General features: G+C 54.3%; 1 protein-coding gene across 2 annotated transcripts; it reads right to left on the bottom strand.

Moving 5' to 3' along the window:
- Nucleotides 1–381: 381 nt before the first annotated feature.
- On the bottom strand, nucleotides 382–15,783 carry CUEDC1 (CUE domain containing 1). Of its 2 annotated transcripts, XM_090122355.1 has the most exons (11): nucleotides 15,561–15,783; nucleotides 12,540–12,608; nucleotides 7,226–7,660; nucleotides 6,701–6,822; nucleotides 6,178–6,286; nucleotides 5,053–5,221; nucleotides 4,599–4,682; nucleotides 3,908–3,997; nucleotides 3,358–3,451; nucleotides 3,107–3,165; nucleotides 382–2,956 (listed from the first exon to the last, which is right to left on the bottom strand). In XM_090122355.1, exons 3-11 carry the CDS (start codon nucleotides 7,514–7,516, stop codon nucleotides 2,889–2,891), a joined length of 1,086 nt encoding a protein of 361 aa, XP_089978481.1. In that variant the 5' UTR covers nucleotides 7,517–7,660; nucleotides 12,540–12,608; nucleotides 15,561–15,783; the 3' UTR covers nucleotides 382–2,888. The 2 variants fall into 2 exon arrangements, with proteins under 2 accessions (XP_089978481.1, XP_031447315.1); XM_031591455.2 differs by lacking the exons at nucleotides 12,540–12,608; nucleotides 15,561–15,783 and having other exon boundaries at nucleotides 382–2,764; nucleotides 2,886–2,956.
- Between the last annotated feature and the right edge of the window lie 4,507 nt (nucleotides 15,784–20,290).

The raw sequence follows: 20,290 nt of genomic DNA, 5'->3' as shown, positions 1-20,290 counted from the left end.
AGGTAGCGCGTAGACAGAAGCAGCCGATAGCCGAGCTGCGGATCGGCCCCCTCCGCCATTTAAAGGGCCAGCGCTGCTGACCCAAAGCCGAGACTAAAAGTCCTGAAATGGGTCCCAGGAGCAGTTGTTACCCCGCTACGCTCCTAGAGCATGTGCACGGAGGTGCTGCCCTGAAGCACCTCCAGTATCACTGTGATTCTACCACAGTTTTTAGTTCTGGGCTTCTCCTGGGCACAGTTTTTTTAAAAACACAGTTCTGAAACAAAACCCCTGCTCACAGAGAGCAGAATTCAGGAGTGCTGCAGCTGTTCCAGGACAGGGCAGGCCCCTCCCCGCCCTGATTTCTTCTTTTCTCCCCCTGTAAAATAACAGCAGCTAAAAGCAAAGTGCTGCAGTGTTAAGAGTACAACAGGACTTTATTATATGAATTACTATTAAACATCTTTAAGAAAAAAAAAAATCACTTATGGAAATAAATTCTAAAAGAGCAACATTCACACACACCACAGACTTCTGTTGTTCTTTTTAAAACATTTCGTACAGAAGTGATAGAAACGTCACTGAGAACTGTATAGCTTTATGCAAGAAATTCATTTTGGCTCCCAAGCTGGTTGTAGGGGCCTTTCTGCTTGTTAGACCTGATTCACTGTTGTTTTAAAGGAGATAAAAATAGCCGCTCTTCATCGTCCATTGAAATGATGTTTTGTGCCTCCAAGGTATTTTAAAATGGCCGCAGAGTGACATCACTCAGAGCTGCGCAGCACAGGCTGGGACAGCTCAGGGCACGTTGTTAGAGCACATCCCTGACCCCAGAGCAGCCACAGCCGCTGGGACAGCAGCTCACAGCCCACAGGAGCCCCTGCTGCACTGCCTGTCTGTGCTTCCTGCATGCATGAAAACTTTGCTGCGAGTTAAGCCCTTGGTAGCTCAGAAGTACTGGAATGTTTAAAAGCTGATCCAATTCCAAGCTTGGTTTTTTTCCAACTACACAGCACTGCTTTGGGTTGGGAGGGAGCAGCGGTGTCCTTCCTCTATCTGAGAGCCAGCCTCAGGCTGGGGGTAGCAGCCCCCAGCTCCTGCTCCAGCAGCAAAGCCACAGCTTCACGCCTTGCCCCGTGCCATGTGGGACATGCACCTCTCCAGATGCTGACCCTACTCAGAGCAGCAGTGCCTCCCCAGTACCTCCCTGCACCCCATTCCCACCACCTAAAGTCACCTTGGGGATAAGGCCAGTGCGTTGTGGCACTGCTGCAGCCCCCACTTCAAAGGGGACACCATTGCCCCTTCCTTAAAAAGGAGCAGAATCAAAGCTGGGCTCAGACCTGAGGGCAGCTCCTTCGAGGAGCTCCAACCGTGGTGCAAGCAGCTCACAGCAGCACTGATGGCAGGTGGTTCCCTGCATCACTCAGCTCCGTGGCAGCACTCAACAGGTGCACTGTGGCTGTGGGGAAAAATGTTGGCATCCACTTCAAAGGGGATGCAGGGAGGATTTGGGAGGAGCCCGCCAGGAGCCAGAGCAATGTGGGCTTTGTTAGCAATCCCACAGAGAGGCAGGGACGGCAGTTGCGTGCATGTCTGGTGGATGAGATTCTGCGTCTGCCGCCTTCGCAGCACAAATCTTAAAACATTTGTGCTGGTTCACAGGAGCCAGAAAGCAGAACAGGCATGTCTGCAGCCACCTCCTGATTGAGCAGTAAACAGATTATGCTGATAAAGAAAATGTGCTGGCGGGAGCGAATTCTGACTTAGTGCTCGTCACTCGTTACTTACACAAGGAAGGAATTTGTTTACGTAATTATTTTTAGCCTGACAGCATCTCAGGATGCTGCAGAGATCCAAGCGCTGCTTCCCCGCTGCCCCTGCACTCTCCTGGAAAAACGATCCCCAAGGCTGGGAGAGCTTCTCCTGCCCCACACCGGCTCATTGTGTCAAAAACATCACCACCAGCCCCAGCTGCAAACCCCAAATCTGCACCTTATCAATGGCAGTGGATGTCCCTGCCTGGCCCTGGAAACACTACTGGAGCACTGCACCCAACAGGACATGTCCTGGCCCGGCCGCTGCACCAGTGCAGATCCAGCCCTTGGTGCTGCCCCACAGGGAGCAAGGCAGTGAGGGTCCAACTTCAAGGCAGTTTGAGCGATGCCAAAGGCAAAGATTTAATGCAAAGGGAAATGCCTTGGAAAAGAAGGCCTTTCCTTTTATAAACAACTTATATTATTTCACTATTACCTGATCTGAATCTCTGCTTTTTACTCCTAGCAATAGTAGACGACAGTTTTTAGTTTCTTTCTTGTGTGTTTTCTTTTCCTGCGTGCACAGAGGAAAATTACATCAGATCACCAGAGATATGCACAGGGATGCTCTGCCAGGCAGCTCCCACAGCCGGGGCATCCCCTCAGCACAGCCCATGTGCACTCTTCTGGCAGCACTGTGTGGATCCCACGCATAGGAGGGACGGCTCCTCCCTGAGTCCCAGACCCACCAGCTCCAATGCCACAGCTCACACCAGCTGCCAGCTGTTTCCTTTTCTCTCCTTTTTTTGGCTGATTTGCTAGATAGGAGTTGTTGTTTTCAAACCTCTGAGAAGAAACTTTGTGCCTCACTTCAACGTTTGTACTTCAGAGGAGTACAACAGCAGAGGGGGAACAGCCAAAAAACTGGGTTATTTGTCAGTGGGTGTTTGTTTTTTTCCTTTTTTCAGCCATCTTCTTCTTAAGCCCTTTGCACATTCTGTGCCAGCAATAAACCCCAGCGCTGGGACCTGGAGGGGAGGAGACCAGGAGGAGGAAGAACAGTGTGTGCTCAGCCTCAGCTGCACCACGGCCAGCACTGTCCCATCACGGCGCTGGAGCTGTCACCAGCCACAGCACCACAGCCCTCACCATTTATTGCCCTTCCTTCAGTGTCTCCTCCTCTTCCCGGAGCTGCTGCCGCCGTGCTTGAAAATCTTCATCTGAAAGGAAGAAGCAGATGAGTCAGGGTCTGCAACTACCCCACATGTGATGCCAGTCCCATACCAGCAAGGTGGCACAGTATGGCATGGCATGGCACAACACGGCACAGCTCAGAATGGCACAGCACAGAGTGGCACAGCCTTTCTTACCACATGAGTGTCCTTCAACGTCATCAAGAAGATTTGCTGTGGATGCAGCTGTCCCCAGCCTGCACGCTCTGCTAAGGAAAACCAGGGCATGGTCATAGCACCACAAACTGCTCCCCACAGCCCACAGATGTGGGGGCACCTGGAGATGCTCCTCTCTGAACTGCAGCCTCACAAAATCCCCAGAATCACCCGCATTCCTCCAGCAGTCCCAGCTACCAGGGGCAAATGACAACAAGCCCCTTTTAGGATACACCTGGTGCTTCAACAAGTGTTTTCTTTTTGACTTCCTCATCTTCGTCTTCTCGGAGAAGGCTCTGGCGAGTTCAAACAGCTTCTTGCGCGTTGCTGGAAGGAAACAGCCCAGTGAGGGTCTCACCGTAAACTCCCCAAAGAGCTGCCAGGGGTGGTGGGGAGGAGACAGCTATGGGCAAGAGCCACTGGTGCTGGAAGCAGCCACTGTAGTGCTGGACACCAAGAACCAGGTCCTGCCACTAGTGGCCTCAGGCCACTTTCACTGGGATTTCTGTGGTATTCCCTACCCATGTCTACCCCAGGCCATCCCAGTGGGTCTTGGCCAACTGCAGTCTGTTTCAGGCTGCCCAAGTTCTTTGTTTTGCAATGGGAGAAGCAAACTGTGGCAGGCTTAAGAGGAAAGGGAGAGCTATAGCAAACTCCTCTGCTTCCTCTTCTGGGATTCCCAACACCATCTGCATCATCAACACACACCACAAAATATCCACGTGCTCCTCTAGCCCATCATGGGCTTCCTGCTGCCAGACTGGAGCCTGGAAACCAACTCACATTTTCCCATGTGTTTCAGTTTGTCTCTGAATAAGGCATCGTCAGACACAGCACTGCTGGCCTCGCTGGTTCCAGGAGGGGCTACATCACCTGGAAGGCAAACATTTGGGCATCATCAGCACATCTGGTCACTGGCAGAGCCAAGTAACAGTGAGCAGGAAAAGGGCACAGCACTCCACACCCAGTTCTGGGTAACAAAACCCCTCTGAGATCTGGGGTGCAGAAACCCTGAGGGCAGTGACTCCAACTTGCAGCTGAGTGGCTGCATCTTGCCCAACCCAGCCCCACTTAGAGACATGGACAGCTACCAGTGCTAATTCTGTCCCCAGGCAGCTGCCTCACTACTGAGGTTAATCAGGATTACTTGGGAACAGTCATTACGTCTCCCAGGCACAATCCTCTGCTCCCATCAAGACAGTAGGCTTTGTCACCCCTGGGAACTGGGCCCAGGGGAAGAACAGAGGCAGGACATGGTAGTGGCTGGGTGAGGAGGGCACATGCACCCAGCTCCATCACCTGTCTGCCCCACTGCCTTGTGCTTTTAGGAGCTCTGTGCAGTAGGGAGGGACCAGCTGGGTTCCTCCCCAGGCAGCCACATCGCACAGCATGGCACAGCATGGCATGGCACTTTGGGTGGAGCTTTGGAGCATTCCCCGATGACAGGAGATACTCTTGTGCATTTTGAAATTACCTGGTATTATGGAGGAGAAACAGAAATCATTGCTGACAGCAGCACTGGTCGACTTGGATTTTTTTGACTCGTATTTTAGTCGATCTGAAAAACAAAAAGCCCTGGTAAGACTCTCGAGGCAGCGCACACAGTTTCATGCTCCTTGTCCGTACATGCCCACTGCACTCAGTCCCTGCAGCAGCAAACGGACAAGCTCTGCCACACCCCAAGGATGTCAAACATCTTCACACCACAGCTGGGAGCAGTGGGAGCAAGCAGGCAGCCTCCCCCTAGCACTATCACTGCTGCAACACAGCGACCGCAGGCACTCTGTGGGAGCCCACAGCAGAGGAAGTGAGCGCCCGCCAAAACGTGGTGGTTTTCCAGCTGCAGCGGATGGGGATGAGGCTGACACACCGCAGTAGGAGCAGGTCTGCCTGAAAAGCAGACAGAGGTTCCTAGAGATGCTTCTCACCTCTCTCCAGGGCAAGGAGGAAGTCCCGGTTCCTTTGCAGCTCCTTCATGAACTCCTCGTTCTGCAGGAAGAGCGCAATCCGCTCATCCTCCAGGTACTGCTTCCACCTCCTCTCCTGCTCCAGGGAGCCCTGGCTCCGTGGCACAGGCTGCCGGCATCCAGAAGAGCCCTGTGCAAGAGGAAACACAGGCGGAAAGGTTGGTCCATGGCCACAGCACAAAGCTGCTGGAGCCCACATGTCTGACACCAACACCAGGCAGAGCCAGGGGGACACCGCTGCGTGGGAGCTTAGCCCCTGATGTGGGAATCATCTGGAAGAGCTCTTTTTCAGATCAGCATAGGGTTGAAGCAAGATGTGGAAGTGAAGGAGAAAGCCAGCATCACTGCTTTAATTTTGCCCAACTAAAAGGAGAAGACTGCAATTTCCTGCTGGCAGTGCCCCGGTGCTCACACTCTCTCTCACGCTCCCCAGCTCCCACTGCATCCATACATGTGGAAGAGCAGAGCCACACTGCACAGGATCAATCTCTCCCTTGCCTACAGTATCTATCTACAATATCTACTGCTGCTCTCTAAGTGCCATAAAAAGCAAAAGAACACAATTACCAGAGAAGAGAAGGGCAGCTGCTTCTCTCTCCCCTGAGCTCCAGTGAAATGCTACGTTTCTATTCCCAGAAAGGTATTATAGCCTGAGAAGCTCAACTTTCAGGCAATTATGTATGGCAACGTAGCAGGCTGCCTTCGGCACCAAAAAGGGTAGGGAAAAGCTGATGCATCTGCACACCTCCTGACAAACTAGGAGGGCACCAGTCCTATTGCAGGGGTGCAAAGTGGCCATGGGATGCTCAGGGGATGTGGAGCAGCCAAAACTGAGCTGGTGCCCTCTTAGGCTGTGCTCGGTCCCCATAGGGTGTTGTAGTGCCAGCCTCAAAACTGCCAAGGAGAGTATGAGTACCCCGATTTCCAATGTGTATGTGAGGATTTTGTACCTCACATCAATGCTGTACCCAAGAGCACTGGCTGGTCCTACTGTTTCCCAGCAGAGCAACAGAGCTGATTTTCAAAGCGATCAGAAGTAACCCACGACTCTTGGTCGTGCCACAGGGGCTTGGGGTTGGTGCTCACCTGTGTGCAGGCAGCTTGCTGGGGTAGGATACGCAGGAAGTCCTCAGGGAGGTTGCCCAGCAGTGGTGGGTTCCAGTTCCTGTAGCGGCCAGGCCCCGGCACATCTGTCCTGCAGTGAGCACAGCCAGAGACTTTAGCCAGAGGGAACTCAAACACCATCAAATGCTGTGGTGTAGGGACCTGTGTCAGCAGCCACGTGCCCAGCTCCCCAGGCGTTGTCCAGGGGCTGGAAAATCTCATTGTGCCTAGCTATCCTACAGACCCACAGCCCTTCCCTGCCACAGACATGAGGGCTCCTCGTGCCAAGAGATAAGAGGTGTCAGACCCCAACCACACAGCACCTGGTGTTCTCCAGAGGCAGCAAGCACTCCCTGCATCCAGGAGCTGATTTTTGCAAGTCTTCTCACTTCACGGGCAGCTCTCTTGCCCCCTCAGCTGTTCATGTTTTAGGACCATTTTTTATCCAGCTGCAAGCTTCCTTCATCTCCCCTGACTTCGTACTAAGCACATGCAGCAGACTCACCTGGGTGGGGGGGTGGGAGGTGCATGTGGACTGCTCAGCACCTGGCTCTCATAGGCTGGGGGGGAGTACACTGGGGGAGGCTCCTCATCCGAGCTGTCTGGCTCCAGGGTGCGCTCAAGGATCTGGGGAGAGAGGAGGAGAGGGAGAGGGTGAGCCGAGCAGTGCTGCGGGGAGGATGGGGCCAACATGCACTGGGCAGGTTTGGGGCACTGTTCTGTACGGAAGAGGCACTGCATTTTGGCACAGTGAGGCAGGAGCCAAAGGCCTTCTATTGGTTTTGGGAAAGAAAGGAGGGAGGAGAGTGGTTTGACTCAAGCCTCAAGCACTGACAGAGGCCAACCAGCCAGGCTGCATGCTACAAACTGGCCAAGTCAGCATTCAGATGGCTGTCAAGGGGCACCCACGTCAGCCACGAAGTGCAGTTGCAGGCCTGCAAGGACATGGACTCCACTGTCCTTCCCTTACACCCAGTCGTGCAGGGGGCAGAAATGAGACAGAATGAGCCCAAGCCAGACACAGCAGTACCTCAGGGGGAATGCTGTCCTCCGAGTCCGAGCTGTCCTCACAGCCGCTGCCATCCAGGTTCATCTGGAGGAGCTGGTCGATGGTGGCATCCACGGCACCGTTGTTGGCCCTCAAAACGCACTCAATGATGTCATAGTCCATATTGGGGAACATGGTCTTGAAGTCCTCCATGGCCTGGTTGAACTCCAGCCGGCGCACCTGCCTGGCAGGGCGGCTGTTGTTGAGCTCCTGCGCCGAGGAGCCGCCGCGTGAGCCGCCATTGCTGCTGCTGCGCCGAAAGAGGCTCGTCATGGCGGCGGTGCTGGTGAGGTGGGCACCTCGTCACGGGGCAAGGCCCCGGCTGCCGGCCGGGAGCATGGGTGGGCGGCGGGGGCACTGCTCCCCACAGCCAGAGCTCCACACGTCAGCCCCCGGCACGCTGCAGCATCCCAGCACCTGCGGGCACAGGGAGATGTCACAAAGTTACCTCTGGTGAGACGTGGGGCCCCAAGAAAGGCGGCAGCTTTGAGCTCCCCAGAGCCAGAACCAGCAGCACAAGGCACATTTTTGGCAGCCACCTTCGTATGAAGCCCACCTCAGAAATCCCCCCCTTCTGGTGTTTTTTGCTTTCTGTTGGAGAGAGGAGTAAGATTTATAATTTCTTCCTTTTGTGGTTCTGCCCTATTTGCTCAACCTCAGCACTTGGCCAGGAAGCTGCAGGCAGGGGCTGCAAGAGGGCACCATTGGTGTGAAGAAAGCACCCAGGGCACAGTAAGATCTCAGAGGGGGAAATTCAATTAAACCCAAACTATTCAACTGCATCCCCGTGTGCACGGCACGTCCCCCAGGAGGGCATCCAGGAGCTCAGGTCACTGTGCCAGGCGCCTCACAAACCAAACACTGCAAGGGGAGAAAAATGGCACCACTTGCACTGCAGAGGGCCCCACAGATTGAACATTCCCGGGTTTGACATTTGTTTATAAACACGGTGAAATCTCTCTTTAAAATAAAAGATGGAGTCATCTCAGTGCAGGGGGCTAAAGCATTTTGCAGCACAGCAAATCGACCCTTGGGAAAAGCCACCAAATCCAAGATTAACGTTCACTTTAAAACCATAAACAGATTATATACAGCTACTGCCTCTCATTTGGAAATGCAGGGACAAATTCAGTTCTGGATTAACTCCACCGTTTAAAAAGAATTACCCCAGGAACACTTTTGATCCATAATATCATTTTCAAAGGCTTTTTCCCAAGTAGCAGGCGGAGAGTTCAAGATAACTGTCCCTACATTTGTATTTAATTGAGAAGAACAAGCCAAGCACATTTCTTAGTAAAACACTGCGTAATCAGATTGAAACCCATTAAGCACAGTGGCCGCCTCTGAAGGTCACGTGGTGCCCCACGCCTTGCACAGGGCCATGCTGCACGTGGGAGCCCAGCCCTGGGGATCACCAGGAAGCGCCTCATCCCAGCCCTGTCGGTCAGGCTTTGCTTTGGCATGCTGGGAGCAGTTATGAGGCTTTGGGCAACTCAGTTACATTGAGCCCACGCCAGATAGCGTGACTGGGAGCAGCCGCCTGCAGAATAATTGAAAGCTTCTGGTCCTAAAATGAAAAAAAATGAGGGATGGTGACATTTGAACACCAAAAAGGCTCTGCTGCATGTCTGGCTCTGAGCAACACCGAGGGACTGCATCGTGAAGACATCCTGCTGATGATGTGGAGAAATGAAAAGCACTACATCATCGTGAGTTAAAATCTGGAGAAAAGCAAGTCACCTATTGGCACGCCTTAACTAAAAAGCTGAAAGTTCCATGCCCAGGATCTTCTTCTGTCCCTGTGCTCAGAGTGGGAAGCAGAATCCCCACTGCTGGCTGCTACCTCAATGCCAACGAGGGGCTGGGAGGGTGCCAGGAAAAGCAAAATCCTTTAGATTGCCCAAAAAGGAAGGATGTTGGCGGCCAACTGTGACCTGAGGCGAGGGCAGAGCCCAATACCTTGCAGAACGGACCTGTGGCATGGGCTGCTGCCTGCAGGCTCACCTCTGTAGGCTGCAGCCACACCACGCAGCAGGCCGTGCCCACAGAGTGCCCAGGCACAGGGCCGGCACAGCCGGGTGATCCCAGGGGCCAGGCACTCCACAGCTCCATGCTGGGAACAGCAGTTGCTCAGATCTGCTGAAAGCAGTCCTGGTGAAGGAGCCAACAGCTGTAACAGCAGCGGGACCGACTGCTCCCAGCCCTCATAGCTCAGGGAAAAGCCTTGGCACCAATGGAAGAGGAATGTTCTTTCCCAGTGTCTGCTGTGGCTCAGACAACAGATGGGGTTGTTTAAAGGCAGCTGAACAGGAACAGCCCCTTTTCTCCTGCTATTGCCATGCTGCATTCGTAGGCTGTCCCCACTCAGAGCCTTGGAGGGAAAACTCTCAGAGTAAGACTCAAAGTGGAGGCGTTAAGCCAAAAATCACTGCTTCAACCCCAGGGCTCTGCCTTCAGCCAGGCCCCTCAAAGGGACTACACCACAACGGATCTCGGATCTTTGTGCTCAGGGACTGCTTGGTGGTGGAGGTGTCTGCCCAGCACCGACTGTAATAGGATTAAAGCCAGGATGAAAAGGAAATGATTAGGAACAAAAATTAGTGCGTACCAGCACATTGAAATTCAGAGCACACCCTGGGGACGTGCAGGATGTGTCTGCCTTAAGTCTCCAAAATCTCCTCTGTCACCTTTCCGTTCTCTCCAGCAGCCATGCACATACCTCCAGGTCTGTGCCTGTGCTCTGATCCTTTCACACAGAAACAGGCAGGCATATGAGCTGCATTTGAGGATCTGCCTGTGGCACGGACACACTGTGACAACCTTGCTGAGGACACAGGTGGGTTTGGACACGGGCACTCGTCCAGCAGCTGTGGTGCCTTCCTTGAGGTGCCAGAGTCCCAGATCGGGGTTTCCCTGTGGCTAATCCCAGATTTCGAGTGCATTTGCCATGCTACAATTACAACCCCCACCCTTTCAAATGAGGCTTGTATTAATGAGGTAGTGCCAGATCTTAATCAAAAACCTGCCTGCCTGGTGAGGCTGCCTTGCACCGGATTCATTGGAGGTAATTTGATCTTGGTAGGACGACATTCCTAAAATAGTTGAGGGAATTCGAACATGAAATCAGGTTTCCAGGAAGGGATTAAAGAAAAATAGGTCAAGCAAGTGTGAGCAATGAAAGTAACCCCGTATCCCTCCGTACGGGTTAAACACATCTCTGTTCAAATCTGTCTGGTGTCAACGTGTCATAAATTAGAAGCAAGAGGCTGCCAAAAGCAGAGGGGCAGATACAAGGTTTTCCTGTGGGGTTGGCTGAGCTGCCGTGACCTTTCCTCCTCCAGCTTTCACTGCTGACATCAAAATGCATTGGTCCCAGCTGGGAGATCGGCGTGTGCTGGGGCTGGGCTTAAAGGTGGCAGCAGGCGGGTGGGCGGCCATGCAGGGACATGCCCTGGGTCAGTGCTGCTCTAAGCTGCATTGCTGGCTTGCTTTGCTGCACAAGCATTGGTGGCCTCAGCTGCTCCTGTGCAGTCTGAGCACTGTGACCAGTGCCGGCATCCCCCTGGATCACATGCATGCGTAGGTGCCAGAGCCAAGCTCAAGCTCAGAGCCTCCTCCCAGCACTCCACTTGCCTCACTTTACCCATCTGCACGCAGCACAAGGTGCCAGCCAGCAGCCCTGCAGCGCTCTGGGGCTGCTCATGGACACACTGCTGGTGCCAACACTGCACTGCAGGCAGTCCCATCCTGCAGAGCCCTCACGCCATATGGCGCACAGCCCCATCCTCAGCCACTTATCCCTCCCTTTGTGCTCCTGGCTCAGCACAAACCCTTGCACAAAAGCAGTGGGGAGCTGCAGAGAGCAAAGGAAAGATAAATTCTTGCAGAGACAAAGGTGCTCAGCTCTGGCAGTTTGGGAGCAGGTTTTGTCAGTCTGCACCTCACTGCTTCCAGGCTCACACAGGAGCTCAGCAGGAAGAAAAACAATGGTTTGGGGCAGGCAGGCACTCAGGGCCTGACCGGTGCCAGCTCCATGACACCGTGGTGCCGCAGGGCCTCCGGTCCCCAGGATCTAAGGGCCATCACTCAATGCGCAAAGGAACAAAAATGGGTATTGATTCGCCGAAGGCTGCGTGGAGCAGAAGGAGCGCAGAAGTTTCTATGGAAACAAAATGAGTGGAGTGAAACTCTCACTCCTGGGCACGGTAAATTATTTACCAGGACAGGCCCTTGTCCATTAGGATCTGGTAAAAAGATTTAGAAGCGGTCATTACGCAGGCTGCTCGCAGCCACCTCGGTCAGGTCACTGAGATCACGGCCACCGAAGAGGGCAGACATAGGGTGGATGAAGCCCACTGCTGCAGCTTGAGGACAGCTCAGAGCCCTGTCCCAGAGCAGAGCACTGCAGGCAGAAAGGATTAATTAAGCAGCAAACAGGAGTTCCTGGGTTTATGAGTCACTAAGCCATATGACCAATGGAAGCCCTGCAAAAGCACAGAGCTGACAATCTGGGCACTGCCGTGCCCTTGTTGTCCTGGGACACGGCATCATAGCATAACCATGCTGTTCTGTCTTCCCTTGTGCTCGGTGACATTGCTCAGCAGAGAAGAACCTGCCTGGAATACTACACCTCGCCTGGGACCGACGGTTAATTACTGACACAGCAGCCCTCCCCTTCAGGCACACCTCCTCCTCCAGCACACTGCGGCTTCAGGAGGGGGAGATAAAAGCCCTTGGAAGCCACAAGATCATGTTTGCTGCACTCCTGCTCCATCACAGTACATTGGGATTTGACACGGGAATGATACGGATCTAGAAGCCAGGACAGCACCCAGGGTTGCTCAGATCCAGTTGCCAGTGCTCCAGCAGCACACTCTGCCCAGCCACCAAACTAGGGCGCACTCCTCTTCCAAGCCCAGTCTCACTTCTACTTTGTTATTTTTAAGTTTGCATAATTAATTCACGCATAGCTCCGTCACTGCACTGTCCCAGTTGCTTTGGGCTCATCTGACAGCTGCAGTTATCAGCCAGGGAGGCTAAAAGTAGCGAGGATTTTATAAGCAGTGGTTTAGGACAAGCTAGAACACTCCATCAGCACAAGAGGATTAGCATGGCACCGCAGCTGTGCTGTCCGTCTGTCTGCCCCCAGCAGAGCTGTAAGCCCTCACGGCACCCCAGAGCTCCACATCCCGTCTCCAACACCACTCTCATTCCTTCCCAACCACAGGGAGCCTGGACTTGTCCCCGTGCGATGCCCCCGTGCCCCGTCCCTACCAGCAAGATCCCATTCCAGTACCTTGCAGCACTCCCGCTGAGCTCCGGACCTCCTGTGCACGCTGTCCTCGTGCCAGAGCTCCACTGCCGCCTGGAAACAGAGAGGGAGAGAGAAAACACTGTTAGAATGGGCTCTGTAACTGAGTCAAACACTAAGATCAGGTCAGGGTTGGAACATCACAGTGAGTGAGCCACAGGTGTGCCCTGCTCCATTTTCTATAGACAATCCACCCTTTTTCCCTCACTACCCTACTACTGCCCCATGGATGTAGGCGAGGGCAGGGATGGACGAGATGTCAGGAGAAGGAAGAAATGCCACCTCCAGGATCTGGAGCTCATTTTCCAGCAACTCAATGGAACAGGGCTGGGAGGAAGCACTGGGTGTCGGAGAGACATGGGAGTGCAGTCAGGCACCCATGGGGCACAGCAAAGCGCTGGGTGAACTCCTTCAGGGCAAAGGAAGCAGCTTCATTTATGTAAAATACTTCCAGATGTCAACAAAATCCACCCGGTCTGGACCCAGACAGGAGAGCAGTACCATTTGCAGCCAAACACACTGTGGGATTGTCACCAGTACCAACGAGGGCAGCTCCCAGGTTCAGTCCCACAGATGGCAAAATCTCCATGGTGCTGCCCCAGTGGCTACCAGCCCAGCAGCATGACAGGCTATGGAGCAGCAGCTCTGCACAGCACCCTGGCCATGCATCCTGCCCACAGCACGGACATGGCAGCATGGCACTGGGAAGCCACCAGGGCTTCTCCCTTCCTGCTGGCTTGGATTTTAAGATACTTGTTTGTTTGTTTGTCGCTGGGCAACCAAGAGAGGATGGAAAAAAAAAAATCAATATCACATTGTCACCTATGAGTCACTGCTCCCAGCTGGCTGAAATGCCCCATTCTTTCCCCAAGATGCTGGGGAAGCCTTGAGGAAGGGGGAGAAGAGGCCAAAGGTGCCCCACGGCCACCAGCACTACCCCAGACCTCTGCCCCATCCTCCTCCTGGTGCCCACAGGCAAGGACACTGGCTGGTGGCCCTGGGATGAAGGCAGTGAAGGAATTTGCATTCATATTTGCATTTCCTAATTGCACCTCCGGGTTTCCTGGGACAGCGGCCGGGTTTGGTTTCCATGGCAGGTTTTGTGCGGGCTAGAACTGAGGAGGGCACAAAGGGGCCACAATGGACCTGCCACTCACCAGCATCAAAGGCAGCACCAGGGAGGGGGCACCACCACATCTCCCCCGGCACTGCCAGAGCCAGACCACGAAGCCCTGGAGTGGGCAGTGCTTGGAGAACAGCAATGGCTTTGGCACTGATCACAGCTGCTTGGGACGTTAGTTTCTGTTTTTTTTAAAGGTTGATGGTTTCAAGGAAAGGCTCTGCAGGGCCTCCTGGCACCTCTTAGCCCATTCCCAAAATGCGAAGTTGATCAAAAGCCTTGTTTTAACATTTTCCAGTTGAAAAGTCAGTGCGTTTTGGTGGTTAATACGTGCGTCAGGGACAGCTAACAGCACGGATGTTCAAAAGAAGCTTTAAAAAAAAAAGCAGTTTGAAATTTAAACAAAGTGTCTCAACTGACCAGATCCAAACTTTCTCAAGTTACACCACACCAAATGAATGGCTGAATAAACAAATTGTCGGTTGACCTTCTGTCCTGACTGTACGTGGAACTCAGCCCAGCAGCAGCCGTCTTCACACCAGCAGCCACTCAGGGTCCACACCGGCAAAGCACCCACAGCAGGTGAGGTAGGGGTAAGGGGGATTTGCTCTGGTAGTGCTTGAGTGTTGCAGTCCTGCAGATCCACAGGGCTGAGCATGGCATAGCTCAGCACGGCACAGCAGCCCCACTCCTGCTCCCAAGGAGCAGCCAGAGGGGAAGGGCAGGAGCAGCCCCACAGCGTGCTGTGATTGACAGTCCTTCAGCAGACAATCCAGGGGCAAGGACATTTTTTGAGCAGAGTTTGGTAATGCCTTTTTAAGTTCCCCATGACCGCTGCCATTTGATCACTCTGTTCTCACAAGCTTTTACCCCTCGTGCCACGGGCACCAACAAAAGCTGCCACGTCACTGTCACAGCCAGATCACATGCACCGAACCTGACTTACACCTAACCTGCAGGTACCTGAGATGATGGAATAGAGAGGCTCTGAGCTCCAAGTAACAGGCAAACTGGGACAAACAGCCACCAAAAGCAGCCTGAGTCACAGCACTGCCACTCATGCCCACAAGCACCCATTGATATCAACAGCACACACAACCCAAGGCAGAAGGCAGCAGCACACAGCTACTACCCTGAGACTTTGTCCTCATGGCAACAAACCGAGTGCGAGCCACCTTCCAGCTCTCCTCCCGGCCTTCCCTGTCCAAACAGGGCTGTCTGCCACACACAGCATCCCTGTTATCTTTACTTGCACAACGTGCTTTGGTGCAGGTTGATAAGCGCTCGCTATCACTGGGGGATGCCATACACTGCTGCACACCCCCACCAGCCCCGCGGTGCCCACACACACGGCCTGGAGCCCTGCAAAAGAAAATCCCACACCGTGACACCACAGACCCAGCTGGGTGCTGGTGTGAGGGGCTGTTCAAGATGAGCGTGATGGAAGAGGCAAGGAGCAGAAGGCTTCCCTGGGCGCCCCTGGGAACCCCTGCCAGGCATCCCCAAAACGAGGGTCAGCCCAGGACAGCTGGGTTTCCTCACAGATATTGTCACCCCCACGTTTATTTTCAGTGGCAGCAGCGGGAGGAGGTGTGAGGAGGAGGTGCGACTGATGCTTTTTTAAAAATAATAAAAAGGAATCTTCCAAACTGCCTGAGGAGGCTGACAACGCTCCAGCGCTGCTTTGAAGTGGTGATTTCCAGGGGTGAGGCAGCTCTGGCTCTTCTCTGTTGCCATTCGCACACGATAACTGCACGGGGAGCCCCGGGGGCACGGGGAGCCCCACAAACCTCCATCCCCGCCCGGAGGGGCAGCTCAGCACTCAGCCCGAGGGCCGCAAACAGCTCCAAGACCACCGGCACTTCGGATCGCGGGGCCTGACGCACCTCCCGCGTTAAGCTCTTCGATCCGTCCCCAACAGCCACGTCCGGGGTTGAAGCATCGCTCAGTTACTGCGGAGCAGGGGCACGGGATGGCGTCCGGGCACCGGGCCGCCAGAGTCCGCAGGAAAGCACCGCGGCTCGGCGCCAGGGCGGGCACCCCACGCAGGGGCAGCACCGCAGGCCGCCCGGCCGCGCTGGTCAGGGCCCGCCGCGCCGCGCACACAGGCGCTTCGCCCCGCCGTGCCGCTCCTCGCAGGGCTCTCCCGATGCGGGACGGCCTCGGCGGGAGACGCCCGAGGGGCGCAGCCCGGCAACGGGACGGCGAGCAGCCGGGGCCCGGCCGCGGTGCGGGCCGCCGGAAGGAGGCTCTCCCCGGGGCCGGGCCGCCGCCGGAGCCCCCCGCGGCTTCAGCCCGCGCTCGGCCGTGCCGCCCCTCCCCTCCCCGCCGCCCGGCTCCGGCCGGCTGCCCCCGAGAAGCCGTGCCCGGGCCCCGCGGACGCCGAGCCGGCGGCCCCGTCCCCCGCGGGCTCGGCCGAGCCGGGGGCAGCTGGCGGGCGGGCGGGCGGGCCCTCCTCGGGGCCGCGGACCCTCCCGCTCCCGCTCCCGCCCGGCCCCGCCGAGGCTCCGCGCCGCGGCCCGCACAGGCCGGGAGGCACCGCCCGCCCCGCTCGGCCCGACCGCGGCGCACAAAGAGCCGAGCCCGGCCCGCCCCCCTTACCGGCGCTGCGGGGGCGGCGGCAGGCACGGACCGCGCCGGGAACCATGGAAAGGAGCCGGGACGGGAGACGGACGTGGCTGGCGGGCGGGCGGGGCGGGGGCGTTCGCCGTGCCCGGCAGCTGGGGGCGGCGCGGCGGGGCCGGGGCCGGGGCGGCTCGGGGTGGGGAGGGGGGCGGGGGGGCGCGGGGCCTAGCGGCGGCCCGGCCGAAACGCAGCCGGGGCTCTCGGGACCCCTCCAACCCCGGGGCGCGGGACCGCCCCCCCGGCGCAGAGCCGCGCGGCCCCTTCTGCCCGCCCGGGGCGTCGAGGGCGCAGCGCCGCCCGATCCGCGCAGGCCTCGCTGCGGGCCCGGCCTCGGTGCGCGCCCCGCTGCGCCCGGCGGGACGGCGCGGGTACCGGGAGCGGCACCGCCGTCTGCGTGCGGGCTGCGGCCCCGCCGCTGCTCTCGGGCTGTTCCGTATCCGCAGGGCGGCACAGGTCCCGGCTCCCAGGCCGGAGTGCCCCCACGACGACGAGACGGCGCTCCTGCCCCGAGGGCCGCGCATGAGATACGGATTATAACAAAGCATCACTTCAACCACAAACAGAAAGCAGCCGCCTCCGGGATCCATTGCTACAGCATCTGACAGCTTGCAGCCATACCACATAACAGCTTAGGACAGGAAGCGATCTCCTCTTACAAATTACAGGAGTGAATTTACATAGGGCAAACGCTTCCCGTCTTGTAGAGACCAGGGCGAGACCGCGAACGGCAGCGGCTGAGCACCTCGCAGCTCTCCGAACCCTTCCCGACGCGGAAGGAAAGCTGTGCCTCCCACGGCACCCGACAGGGTCGGGGTCAGCCAGACCAGCAGGGAGCACGGCTGTGGTGCTGGACCCTAACGTGCGTTTGGGATGGTCCAAGGATCTTGTAGCTCAGCCCTCTGTCAGAGGTTTTTTCCCCACTCAGTCATTTCGTCCGCGTCTGGCAGCTCAGCAATCCTTTGCCTGGGTAAAAATCTGCAAGGCTTTGACAGCGAACACAGACAGCAGTGAGAGCAAAAACATTAGAGGCAAATCTTTGGCTTTCAGTGAGTACAAGTACATATGCCACAACATTTGCCTTCCCAAAGTTAAATACAGATCGGTGCATCCTCAGTGCCTTGCAGCGAGCTTTGTGACTGAAATATCTTTTTCGAATCCAGCCTTGCTTCAGAGGGAACAGGTGATCAAGTTTCTCTGCTGTCCTTTGATACGGATCCTTGCTGCAAATGACACTAGCAAGGAAGAAGAAATGGGAAAAGAAACGCACAACTATTAAGAAATAAAATAGTGAGTTTAATTCAGCGAGTTCCAACTAAATTGATAATTCTCTGGGGGAAAAAAAAAATGTCATGGAAAACACAGAACACAAGTTTTTCTTTGACAGTTGGCAATAACAACTTTGTGAAAAGATGAGTGCAATATCTCTGCCTTTTCTGAAAACCAAAAGGTTCCATATGTTCTGAAAGTCCCCTTTGTCATTTTTACTGGTTGGGTTAATTTTGGAAGTCAGGACAGCAGAGGTCTGTGCTCTCTGATGTAAGCTAAAGTCCGGTGCCCACGTTGAAATGTTTTTACACATGAAGAAGCATCTGTAAAGAAAAACCCGGGGCTTCTTGGCATGATTCGAATTAGCCCATAAACCTGAAGAACCAAAAAAACCCACCTTGTTATTACTTTGAAGAATAAAAGCCCATCTTCCCCAGCAGCCTGACTTGGGCTTCAGAGAGAAGCAAGCAGAAACAATCCACCAAGAACACTCAGCCAGCCGTGATGGGGAGCTAGCTGGACGGCACAGCTGAGTTTTTCTTAGCACTGAAATACTTTTTCCAAACCAATACCAAAAAAGGTTTGTTTCTAGGTCAAGACCTCAGCACTAAATTTTAACCAGGAGTTGACAGTCAAGTTTTAACACAGCCGTAAAATGGATTCACAGTAGAAGCTCAGGCATTCTTTTTCTAATTAGAAAACAGTCCATGAGCCTCGTGCATTTAAAGGTGAAAGCTATTTTTGACATAAAAGTTAGCACGTAGTTCCTGTGTCACCCTTCAGTTGCTGTTCTGGAAGCTGTGAGTGAGAGATCAAGGATAAGCAGCAAGCATAAACATGATGCATTAAATAACAGGTAGAAAGGGACTTAGTTTAAGCTTTCCTCCGCCTGACAATAATGCGAGGAGATGATTCATTTTTACACTTACTATTTATCCTAAGCAGCACTGATTAGAAGGTCCACATGAGCACAAGGAAAGAAACAGGTCTGAAAGACATTCACAAATGTGAAGTGCTTTTAATAGCTGCCTTTGGAAATACTGTTAAATCTGATTGTGAGATGGGTAGTCTAAGGCACCAAGGAAGCAAGGCAGTTTGCAGAAGGACTCTGCACTGAACAACTGCGGTCCGCCCTTCAAGAACTCAGCTCCCATATGGGATCCTGGGCAGCAGGGTTAAAAACAAACAGAATATGCGATGCTTTCAGAAACCTGGCTGTTCTTTAAATGCTAATTTTCCTTCTTTACTTGGTGGGACTCTAACAGCTCTGACTGTTTTCAGCAGTTTTCAAAATACGTCTCCGTGACCATTTCTAAAATAAAAGTCAGCCAAGAGCGAACAGAAATACAAAGGCTTATCGGCACGTTAATGCCACGCGCTGATCCCCAGGAGGCCCTGCCCCTTTATGTAACATGGATTGTTTCAGCTAAAACAGCTTATTGCTCTTTGGTGTTTTTTCTTTAAGCACAGACATTAGATACCTCCTTCCGACTGAAACCCTCCTGGCCCTCGTTATGAGGGAAAAAACCCAATGGGAACCAAAATTTAATTGCGCTAAGAGAATAACACACACGCATTTTTCTCTCTTGCCTGTGATCTACATTTGAAGAAAAGAGCTCACCAATTTACATCACTCAGGTGTAACTCCCCATGGCAGGACACAGAAGGCCCACCCCTCAGCTCTCCTCAGCCCAAACATCCCCTGACAGCTGTGGGCACTCCAAGCAAAGAAGAGATGGCCTTGGGAAGGCCACTGGCACGGCCTGATGGCAGCTTTGGCAGCCATGCTGCAGTGCTTACTTCCTGCTGGCCCACCTCCCTGGAATCCAGCCAGCACCAAAGCATCACCGCAGCTCTCCATGCACAGAGGTGAGTTTTCGTGTCACTGAGCTGCTCTGCCCTCCGCAGCACAAATCCTTCCAAAGCAAAATTCAGTTTTGTAAAACTACCGGTCGGTGCTACGCCGTTACCCTAACACCGAATGCTTATAAAAATGGCAGGAGAAAAAATAAATAAATCAGAACCCTTTTGAACCACTTGCAATTGGAGACCCGAATGGACTTGATGTGAAAACCAACTCAAACCTAGAGAAGCGACCTGCTTGCTTCCTTGGGCGTTGGACAAGATCCAGCTTAAAAGTTTCCGTGAAATAAACTAGGCTAAGCACATCGGCTGCACAGAAACACTCGGTGTAACGGGAGCATCTGTCCTTCACATCTACGGTTCGCTGAGAGCCTTCATTTCCCATGGCTGAGGGGACACGAGTTGCCACACCAATCGCTGGCGCTGCTGTGGCCACGCGTGCCTCCCCCTGCAGCCAGCCTCGTGCCGGCGGCGCTGCGGATGAACCAATCTCACAAGGCAGCGTGCACAGGGCACAAACTGCTTGACCAGGCAGCCTCGGGTTGTCAGAAAACAGCTTAATGTATTTCGTATGATGGCATTACAAGTGAAATTAATGTCTGCGTTGAGACAGCTGAGGAGCACACCTCGGAACCATTTATGCACAGCAAAAGCAAATGTTTACCCAAGTACGAATGAAACAGGTTGACAATTAGCTAATGCAGCTTTGTGGACATAAACCAGGTACATTTGAGCAGAACCAACATAAAATAAAAAGGAAACAGCCCTTTTCCTATCCAGTGCTAAGAGCACCACGGTGAGTGGTCAGGGAAGTCTCTGGTACATTGAAAAATTTCCATGCCAGTGTTTAATGTGTTTGTTC

This window comes from Phasianus colchicus, chromosome 21, assembly GCF_987193195.1.
Source record: "Phasianus colchicus chromosome 21, bPhaCol1.hap1.1, whole genome shotgun sequence".
NCBI classification, from domain to species: Eukaryota; Metazoa; Chordata; class Aves; order Galliformes; family Phasianidae; genus Phasianus; species Phasianus colchicus.
The sequence above is the reverse complement of the archived record's forward strand: the minus strand, read 5'-3'. Positions and strand labels throughout refer to the sequence as shown.